At 18.8% G+C, this 13131-nt stretch overlaps 1 protein-coding gene across 1 annotated transcript; it reads left to right on the top strand.

Moving 5' to 3' along the window:
• Positions 1-2779: 2779 nt before the first annotated feature.
• Positions 2780-12411, top strand: PRSY57_1145100 (hypothetical protein; the record flags this gene model as incomplete). The annotated part of the gene is made up of 2 exons (XM_012908410.2): positions 2780-3953; positions 4091-12411. The coding sequence occupies 2 exons, from the start codon at positions 2780-2782 to the stop codon at positions 12409-12411; spliced, it is 9495 nt and encodes a 3164-aa protein (XP_012763864.2).
• Positions 12412-13131: the final 720 nt, after the last annotated feature.

Below are 13131 nucleotides of genomic sequence, written 5' to 3'. Positions count from 1 at the left end.
ATTCCCTATTTTCCTGTTTATATTGAAATTATCTCTTAAAAGGAATATAATATATATATATATATTATTATTTTATTATATACAAATTTTATTTTATGAATTCTTTTATTATTTATCATATTACTATTTTTAAAACAGTAGGCTACATAATATATAATATAAACATTTTAAATATATTATATATTAGTTATGCCATCATAATTCTTTTTTTCTTTTTTTCTTTTCTTTTTTTTTTAAATTACATTATTTTAACATTATTCCTCTTCATATTTTAAGAGAACATTTAAATATTTATATGACAAATGTATTTTTACTGCTTTTACGTATATATGTACTTTATTTTATTTTATTTCATTTTTTTTTTTTTTTTGAACTTACATGAAGATTATTGGAATAATATAATTAATATATAGATATAAATATATATATATATATATAATATTTTTTAATCGTTAATTAAGATTATAATTTCGAATTTTTCTTTTATTTCGTCTTAATGAGAAATGATAATATTATAGCAGATTTTTTTTTCATTTTCCAAAAAAAAAGATTAAAATGTTTCTTTAAAATTTGATAGGTAAATAATAACAAATGTTTATATTCGCTCATATCATTTTTATAAAACATATATTTACATATATAATATATGACCTTTCGTAATACTTATGAATAAATACTAGTAATTTTTTTTTTTATTATTTAAAATAAAAATATGGGTGTATTATTTTTATGTTCCCTATTTCTTATGAAAATATTTATATATACATATATATAAATATATATATATATATATATATATATATAACTATTTATATATGTAAGTATAAAATATATAAACACAAGAATTATATTTAAAAAGTATACTTTATTAAATATTCTTATGCCTTAATTTTTTATTTTTATTTTTATTTTTTTAAAATTATTTCAATACTAGACATAAAAATATTATTACATATATATTCATATTTTCATTTTAATGTTTTGTTCCCTTCCAATAAAAAATGCACACATTGAAAATGCTGAAGTGGACAACAAATAGCTGTAATATAAATATATTATTTTGCAAAAAAATAAAAAAAAAAATTGAGCATCTTTCAACTTTTTTTTTTAAAAGTACCTTATAAAAAATAAAAAAAAAAATTCCAAATAAATCCATTTTCTAAAGTAACGTTATGTAGAAATGGAATAAAATAAAATTATAAAAATAAGGGAATACAAAAAAGGATCAATTTTTTGTTTTTCTTCACATATATATAAAGTGAAATATTATTCAATAGTAAGCATACACATATATATATATATATATTTATTTATTAATTTATTTTTATTTTCCTTTTTATTTTTCTTTTGAGCTAAAAATGATCTTGTCCTATAAATAAATAGTAATTCATATAACGCATCTCGGTTATCTAAAAAAAAAAAAAAAAAAAAAAAAAAAAAAAAAAAAAATTATAAACTAAAGATGAACTTGATCTATTTTCAGAATATAGATGAATAATGGTAAAATATACTAACAATAAAGATCATATTTTTTATTTCTTTTTATTTCCTTCTTTTTTCTTATTATTCTCACGCAACTGTATATACACATATTATATAAAATATATTTATATATATATATATATATATATATTATTTAAAAAAAAAAAATAAATATGTGTAAAAATACGTGTATCAATAAATAAAAATGAAAGAATAAATTATAAAAAAAGCAACATTAAGAAAAACAAAATAAAAAAATAAAAAATAAAAATATAAAAAAATAAAAAATAATAAATAAAAATATAAAAAAATAATAAATAAAAATATAAAAAAATAAAAAATAAAAAATAAAAAAATAAAAGAACAAAAAAATAAAAAAATAAAAAAATGAAACAACATGGTATAATATATAAAAATTATAGATATAAATAAAAATATATAATTCTTTATTCTTTTATATTTTCTAATTTTTTCTTCTAATACTTTTTATTTGCAAAAATAAAAAATTTTCTTTATTCTAATATCATTCAGACAATAATTTTTTTAAGAATAATTTTTTTTTTTTCTTTTTCTTTTCCTCTTTATACAATATCGCTTATATTGTATTGTTTTTACAAAGTTCTTATATAAAATATAAGAATACGTTAACTGTACGATTATACATATATATATATATATATATATATATATATATTCCTTCTTATATAAGTAAAATTACATGTCTAAATGTTTATACATATACATAATATTTAAATATTATTATATATATACTTACATATAAATCTTCCATGGATATATTCACTTATCCTTCTCGTCTATAACATAAAAAATATTAAAATGTTTACCAATAAAAATATATACGTGAATGTATACATATATCTATATATGTGTAAATGTGTACACATACATACATATATATACATGTGAATGTATAGATATACCTATAAATGTATACATGTATCTATATAAGTATAAATGTATAAATATACTTACATAAGTCTATGTTTTCACATATATTTATATAAGTGTAAATGTATACATATATATACAATACATACATAAGAATGTATAGATACGTACAGGAAAAATTACGTCCGTTTTAATTATTATTATTTTTATCTATTTTATTTTTTTACAGTACATTTTTTACATATATTTATATATTTTTATTTATTTGTTCTTCTATCTTTTATTTTTGTATGTCCTATATATAATTTAACACAACTCTTTATTCCTATAACATATATTGTTCTTTATTTTTTTTTTATGAAGAAAAAAAAAAAAAAAAAAAAAAAAAATGAGTGATACAAAAGAAGATAAAAATGATATTATATTAAATAAAAATGAAGAGGAAGATAATATAAACAATAATAATATTATATTATACAAATCTTTTGATGATTTCAAAATTAATTACTCTTATAAAACCAGAAACGATCTTCATGAAAATGATAAAATAAAGGAAGAAGATGATCATGAAATAAAAAGAAAATTAATAAAATTGATCAACACTAATTTTTACATAGATAAATGTATACATTTCAAAAAGTTCAGTAAAGATGAATTGTATAAAACATTTATATATTCCAATTTTTTAACTAAAGCATTAATTTTGTATCCTTCTTTAATGCCTTATGTGGAATGTATTATAGAAAAAATAAAAAAAATAAAAAACGAAAACATTACATTTTTTCCAGCTATTGAACAGTTTAATTTTTCTATAGAACATTCAGTAAGTAGTTATCAAACGGGAAAGCAAACATTTAATAATCATCCGAACTTTTATACTAATTATTATCAGAGTTTTATAAAAAATGATAATATTCCCTATATAAATCAAACAAACATTTTTGATAATAACATAAAAAATAAGTACATGCTTGATGATAAATTTGGTAGTACATCATTATATAATAATAATGAAAATAATAATGAAAATAATAATGATAAATATTTAAATACATATTATGCATCTCCCAGGGGAAATCAAATATATAATTTATTTCAAGATATAAATAACAACCATCATAATAACAATATTAATAGTTATAGTAATAATAAATACTTTAATTATAATATGCTCAATAAAAATAATTTAGAAGAAACAAGAAGATATCCAAATAATGATTATAGAAATATAATTATCCCAAATAATTTGAACAGCAATAATGTACATATGAATAATATATATCCTGAACTAAATAATACATACAACAACATGAATAATACATATCATTTAAATAATGTACATTCAACCAGTCTACAAAATAATTATAACCCTAACAATAATTTTGATCACTCTATGAAAAATATTAAAAATGAAACAAATAATAATAATAATAATAATAATAACATATACTCTCCAGAATTGAATACACATTTACGTGTTTATAAAAACATTAATGAATATGATATTATAGAATTGAAAATATGCACTACATTAAACAATAAATATATTTGCCGATATATAGGTAACACAGAAAAATAAAAATATATAAATATATATATATATATGCATATAATATATTTGTGTGTGTATATACGTATAATATTTATATTCATTATTTTTTAATAAATTTTTTTTTTTTTTTTAAAACACAATTTTTAGGTATTCATAGTGGCATGACTTTGTACAATATTCACAGGTGTATTTGTATATGCTTAGGAGTAAAAAAAGAAGATACCGACAATTATTTACATGTATTTATTCTAAATAATGGAAATATATACGGGAGTGGGAAAAAATGTAGTGTTAGTATTATAAGAAAAATACAAATAAATACCGATCGACACATCACATTCAAGCATATAATCAAGACACCTTTGTATCTATATAAATCAAAAGAAGATAAAAACAAAAACAATAGTAATGATAATAATAATAATAATAATAATAATAATAATACTAATAGTAATAGTAATAATAATAATAGTAATAATAGTAATAGTAATAATAATACTACTAATAATAATAGTAGTAATAATAATACTACTAATAATAATAGTAGTAATAATACTACTACTAATAATAATAATAGTAGTAATAATAATACTACTAATAATAATAGTAGTAATAATACTACTACTAATAATAATAGTAGTAGTAGTAATAATAATAATAATAATCATTATTATTATAATAATTATAAAAATGAAAAAGAATTGAATAATTCTTCCTCTCTTGAGCATTCCAATATTATTATGAATAATGATAATATACATAATAATATAAATAACAACCATATTAATAATATTACAGATTTAAATAATATGAACGTAAATCAAAGTAACATGAAAGAAAATAATAATATAATTGATTATATGAACAATAATCATAATAATAACAATGATAATTACAATAATAACCATTTGAATAATTCAATAAACAAATTATATACAAATAATGTTTATTTTACTGAGGATTCTCAAAAAAGGAACCCTCTACAAACATATAATACTTCAAAAAATACGAATAACTTTTTGAATGTAAATAATTTTACAAGTTCATATAATTTCCCTAATATAAATAATATGGACACTAATATATATAACAATATAGCATGTAATAATTTTAACAAAAATATAAATAATAACATTAATGATATATCCATTAATAAACATAACAATATATTTAATAACATGAATCATTTAAATCATTTAGATAACGATTCATATATTCAAAATAATTTATATAAAAATCATATGAATGTAAATACAAACATTCTATATAATCCTATCATGAATAATATTAACAATGTTCAAATAAATAATTTATCCATACCAAATAATAAAAATGAGGATAATAATGAAATTAATCATGATGATAGTAATGATGATGACAGTAATAGTAGTCATATAACATTAAATAAAAGCGATAAAAATAAAAACTATTTTTCGTTAAATCCAAAATATCAAATTTATCAAAATCATAATATAAACAAAAATATCCAAAACAATCTAAATGAACAAAGAAAAGAAAAAAATGATCAACAAAATGATAATATTAAAGAAATAAAAAATAAAGAATTATTAAATGATGCCATTTCTTCTATTGAAGACAGTAATGATAATTCATATTCTAAGTATATTACTTCTTCTGATATATCACAAAATAATACAGTTAATTCTTTTCAACATAATAAGCAGGTTGCCGTAAATTTTATGTACAACAATATAATGCTTGATAACAATAATAACATCAATGATGATAATAATAATAATAATAATTATTTTTGTATTCCATGTGGATACAATACAAAAGAATATAAATATAATATATATAATACATACAATTATCCAAATAATGCTAACCATATATACAATAATATGAACATTTCATATAATAATAATAATAATAATAATAATAATAGTAACAGTGCCTACAACAATAATTATGTTACATATAATAATTTTCATTCTTCTTACCATAATAATTACATTGTACATAATAATTTTCATAATCCTTACAATATATATGATAACATTCAAAATACAGAACAAAACAAATTATGTAATATAAATCAAAATGATGAAAGACAAAACAATTCATTTAATCATATTAATACAGATCCTCATAAAGTTGTAAATTCAAATAATTTTCAGCACATTAATACATTTCATTATAACAACAACTTAAATCATAACATATTAACAGAATCAAGTAATTTAAATAGAAAAAATGAAAATGATTATATTCCTTCTAGTTATTCACAAATTCATAATCATCAAATATGTAAAAAAGTAGAGGAATATACCTACAATTCTATAAACCAAAACACCAATAATTTTAATAACAATGTCATGATGTTAATGAATACATCAAATAACATGCCACTGGATACTAATACTTATAATTGTAATAATAATAAAATAATATATAAACATATTATCAATGATCATATCAATCAAGAGGATAATAATGTGGAATATGAAAATTTAAATAATTCTTGTGATAATACACAAAATAAGGAAACCTTTTGCAATCAAGATCTTATAAATAGTTCTAATATAAATAATAATACAAGTTCCTACACATTTCAAAATAATAATGATTTATATACAAAAAAAAAAATTATGCAATATAATCATGATAACATTTACAAAATAAATACTACTTCAGAAAATATAGGAAGCCAACACACCAACAATAAAACAAGCATATATAACCACAAAAACGGGGCATACGAACAGCATACAGAGCAGAACAATGAACAGAACATTGAACAGAACATTGAACAAAATGTTGAACAGAACGTTGAACAAAATGTTGAACAGAACGTTGAACAAAATGTTGAACAGAACGTTGAACAGAACGTTAAACAAAATGTCGAACAAAATGTCGAACAAAATGCCGAACAAAATAGTAATAACGAATCAATAAAAAACAATACTGTAGAAACATTTAAAAGAAATAAAAACCAGATTACCAACTCAAATAATTTCATATCAAAACAAGAAAATGACACAAACAACATCTTAAACAATATCAACATAAATATAAAAGAACAAATTAATAGACACAAAATAAACGAATTCCAGTGGGAAAAATCAAACAAAATAGATATCGAAAAAAACAACTGTTTAACAACAAAATATGATAATGAAAATGATAATGAAAATGATAATGAAAATGATAATGAAAATGATAATGAAAATGATAATACATATAGTAAAAATAATGACATAGTTATATGTAATAATCATAATAATTCATCACACGTTCAAAAAAATTACTATAATATGAATGAAAGTATGATAAATGAAAATAATATAATAATTACTGAAAGAGAAAATTTAAAGAATACAACTGAAGAATATTTTACTAATGAACTTATAAAAAAGGACTCCTTAGAAAAAAATAAATCAGATACAAAATTTCTAATCAAATTTAATAATGAAATTAAAAAAGAAGAAAAAAAAAAAGATAATATAAATATCTTCATCAATAACAATATATATGAATTAAAAGAAATTAATGGAAATAAAAATAGATCAGATTATTTTCATAATACAAAAGATGATAAAGAGAATATAACAAATGTATACTCAAATAATCATTTAAGTGTACCTTTAAATAAATATAATGATGAAGACAAACAATTAATAAAACAAATGAATCATGCTTCTAATTTGAATCCTATATTTGATTATAATTATCATAATAATTATAGTTCTACAAATTCCCAACCATTAATAAAAAATAATACGGAAAATCTACACTCATTCAAGAACGAGACACATTCGACATATGTAAAATATATAAAAAATGAGATAAATAACATGAACAATTCAGTAGATGTTCCAACAAAAAAAAATGATTACATGTACACAAATTATTTAAATATGGAACATATAAAAATGAATAATATGGAAAAAGAAATAATAAAAAAAGAGAAAAATAATGAAATACAAGGTCAAAGAATTCACGTGGAACATGATAGAGACCTTCATTATAATACAACTCAAGAAAAAAACATTATAAATAATCAAAACCCTCAAACAAATCATGATGGAGATATAAATATAAATATTAACTCTAATAAATTTACGACCCTTACCACTTTAAAGGAAAAATATCAAAATAATATCAACACAAATGAACAACATAATAAAAATGAAGAAAACAAAAATAAAAATGTAATAAACAATACATCCCAAATGATTAATGATAATAATGTTATACAAAATGATATAAATAATATGAACAATAAGGAAAATCAAAATGTATATATAAATGTACATACACAATATAAATCGGATAATATATCATCATTTGAAAAAAATTTCATAACATTAAAAAATAATAATAATCATAATAATAATCATAATAATAATAATAATTATTATTATATTAATAATGATAATATTCACTTAAATGATTCTCATATCGATATTATGAAAACAAATAACATCAATAAAAATATGACAACAAATTCTACACCATATTTTAACCATAATATTATATCAAATGATTGCTCACCTAATAATATTAATCAGAACATTTTTGTAGATCCAAATAAATATATATATAACAGCAAACATACAAATTATAATGCATATCATGATGAAAGTTTACAAGTTGTAGGTAATCACAATTCATCATCTCTTTTACGAAATACCAACGAATCATTTTCTAATCAATATGATAATAAAAAAAATTTAGAAGCACACCATATTGATGATGATAAAAATAAAGAAGCATTTCATAATGATGATGATAAAAATAAAGAAGCATTTCATAATGATGATGATAAAAATAAAGAAGCATTTCATAACGATGATGATGAAAATAAAGAAGCATTTCATAATGATGATGATAAAAATAAAGAAGCATTTCATAATGATGATGATAAAAATGTAGTAACATTTCATAATGATAATTATAATAATAATTATTATTTTGATGGAAATAATAATATGCAAGATGAATCCTTTTATTCAAATAACTCTCATGCAGAATACAATCAAAGTAACATAGAATATATATCAAATGATGATATGAATTATTCTCATATACAACAATATACAAATGGTTTTTGTTATACAAATAATAATCAATATATAAATAACCCAGAGTTAACTAATAATAGTACATATATATATAATAACTCATATATGAATAATAATACATATTCATTTAATAAAGAATATTCTAATAATAATATGTGTCATCATAAAAATGATAACATTCATATGATTAATGATATAGCAACAAAGCTTAACCACCATCCCATGAACATGTACAATAGTTGTAATAATAATATTATTTATAATAATAATAACAACAACCAAATGTATGACAACAATATTAATAACATGTACAACGATTACTATAATTATAATAATAATAATAATAATAACATGTACAACAATTACTATAACTATAATAATAATAACATGTACAACAATTATTATAACTATAGTAATAAAAATTTTTATATGAATCAAAAGTATACAGAAGGTGCAACAAGTTTTATGAACATAGATGATATGAAAGATGCAGGAAATGAAAACAATATGCATATTTTAAATAACAATTCTATAAATCAAACATATTACCACTCAAAAATGAAAAATAATAATAATAATAATGATGATGATGATGATAATAATAATAATAATAATAATAATAATAATAATAATAATAATATAATGATGAATAACAATTATCAACCCTTCCTATATGAAAATCAATATAATAAACATATGCATATGATGAACCAACAAATACAAAAAGACACAAATACTAGTTTTAAACATATAACATGTAATCAAAAATTTATTGAAAATAATAAGATAAACACATCAAATGATCAAAATGTTACTAATATGCCTATTTTATATAGTATGAATAAAGAACAATATATCAACATATCTAACCATAACAATGGGTGTAATTATGATAACATCAATTCTATTAATGTTTATGAAAATAACAATGAATATATCGCGCCAAAAAACATTTTATATAAAAGTGAAGAAAAAGAAAATCTTTATAATTCTTCATCTATATATAATCAAAATTACGAACAAAAATATATTAATTACATGAATAATGCTAGCTATATAATGAATAATAACATGAACAATTATACAAATAATTATAATGTACAAAATTTCAGAACGTTTAAAAATAATGTCTTCCAACAACCTTTATCTTATTCAAACGGTTCTGAAGCTATGCTAAATGCGAGTGAATTTAATCAAGGAATAAATAAAGAAAATTTTCAAGGTGAATATGTTTCTAACTTGGTAAATTCAAATAAAGATAATGTTACTAATGTAGACGGAGTGTTGGGTATAAAGAAGGATAAAGAAAACGATAATAACGAGGAAGAAAATGATGAGGAAGAAAATGATGAAGAAGAAAATGATGAGGAGGAAAATGATGAGGAAGAAAATAATGAGGAAGAAAATAAGGAGGAAGAAAATAAGGAGGTACAAAATAATGAGGTACAAAATAATGAGGTACAAAATAATAAGGTACAAAATAATAAGGTACAAAATAATAAGGTACAAAATAATGAAGTACAAAATAATGAGGAAGAAAATAATAATGTAGATAATAATAATAACATTTTTTATAATATGGAAGGTTCACAAAAAATATGTCATGATGATATTACTTTAAATGAATGTCTAAACTCAATCGATATAAACGAAGGAGAAAAAAAAACATTTGAAGAAAATAAATCAAGTTTTTCTATGTTATATTTATTCGGGAAAGTAAAATTTTATATTAGTATTATTGATATTATACATAATAAAACCAATTCTCATGATTTATTATGGGTACCTAGATGTTGTAATGGAAGTTATGGTACCTTTTTAAAATATAATTATTCAAATATGAATGAAATAAATAAATATACACATGATGAAGGAATCGATATAGATTCTATTAATTTGAAATTAATGGAAACTAGATTCAGTAAAAATGTAGCTAGCTCCAGAACAACAAAAAGAAAAAGAATGATAGACATTGATAAAACAGTTTTACATTATTATAAAGAACATATAAGTGAATTCTTTAATGATAAAAATAAAATTATAAAATTAACAAAAAAACTTTGTAAATATAAAAAAAAAAGAAAATTTAATGATACACAAAAAAAAGGAACATACAAAGATGAAAAGGATTATGATAATTATGATGTCCTCCCGAATGGTGATGAACAAAACCATGAAAATAAAAAACAAGAAGATAATAATAATAATAATAACAATAATAATGATAACAATAATAAGAATAACCATAATAATGATAACCATAAAAACAATAGTAATAATAAGGCTAAAGGTAAGAATATGGGGAAGGGAAAAAAACAAACTCCTAATCGAATGAATAATACAAAAAATGTTCAAAATGGAAAAAATACAAAAAATACAAAAAATATAAATAATATAAATAATATAAAAAATATAAGTAATATGAGTAATGTAGAAAGTATAAATAGTATGACTAGCATAAAAAGTGTGGATGGTGAAAATAGGATGAACAACACAATTAGTATCAATGGTATTAATAAAACAGAAAGTATAAATAATATAGACATTACACAAAATATGAATAATATAAACAGTATAAATAATATAAACGGTATAAATAATATAAACGGTATAAATAATATAAACGGTATAAATAATACAAACGGTATAAATAATACAAACGGTATAAATAATACAAACGGTATAAATAATATAAACCATATAAACCATATAAATAACATAAACAATATGAACAATATGAACAATATGAACAATATGAACAATATGAACAATATCAATAATATGAACCACATGAACAATATGAATAATAAGAACAGAATAAATAGTTTAAGCAATAAAAATAATATTAACCCTATAAATCAGTACAATGATGAAAAACAAAATGTACTTAACAGCCATCTTCAATTCAACCAAGTGAATTATCATAATAACCTTGTGAATGGTCTTCATAAAAACAATTTCTTAAACAATAATAATTATACTAATACTACAGATATTAATGGAAATAATATGATTAGTCATAATGATCATATGAATAATAAATTATACAGTAATATAAACAATAATTATTATTATAATAGGGCTAACAATGAAATTTCTAATAATACTAGTAACAATCATAATAATAATTGCAATACATATGAATCCAAATACCAAACCATGATTCATAACAACAACATAGGACACGATCTAAAACAACAAATAAATAATTATAATGAAAATACATCTTCTAATAATAATTTAAGTATATCTCAATTACTTGAGGGAAATACAAATTTTATAAATATTTCTAATACATTTATTAATACGAATTATTCTAATGATTTTCATCAAACAAATGACTTATTAGTAAATCACAATAATATAGACTTGAAATATTTGTCTGACAATATTAATACAAATACATATAATGAACAATAAAAAAAAAAAAAAAAATTATAATATATATATATATATATATATATTATTATTATTATTATGTTCATATCTATTTTTTACTTATACAAAAAATATCCCTATTTAATTATGCAACGAAGCATAAGTATATTCTTTATATTATATATTTTGTTGATATAAAATATGAAATATGAATATATATATTCCATAAAACAATTTTTTACATATATAGTTTTTTTCATATATCTTCAATATATATATATATATATTTATTTATATGTATTATTTTTTCATTTATTAATATTTTTATTTCATTTTATTTTTTTCCATATTCTCAGCTATAAATACGCAATCATTATTATTATGTCTTTGTGTACATAATAAACAAAATAATTTAACTCTCAAATCATAGACTTTAATACAATAAAGCACATCCACAAATAAATAAAAAATATAAAAATATATATATATATATATATATATATAATATATATGTAATATAATTTAATTATTTAAAATAATTTCTTTTTTTCTTTATAATGAGAAATATTCGTCCATGAGACATATCTACTTCGATATGTGTACATATAAAAATGACAAAAATAAAAAATAAAATAAAAGGAATACATTTGTATGCAATAATATACACATATGTTTATATTTATATTTTTTTAATTATTCATTTACTTAAATATATTTTTTTATTTTTGATATATTATATCATTATTATATTTATATGAATTG

This window comes from Plasmodium reichenowi, chromosome 11, assembly GCF_001601855.1.
Source record: "Plasmodium reichenowi strain SY57 chromosome 11, whole genome shotgun sequence".
Lineage (NCBI taxonomy): Eukaryota > Apicomplexa > Aconoidasida > Haemosporida > Plasmodiidae > Plasmodium > Plasmodium reichenowi.
Note: the sequence above shows the minus strand (reverse complement) of the source record. Positions and strands in the feature narration are given on the sequence as shown.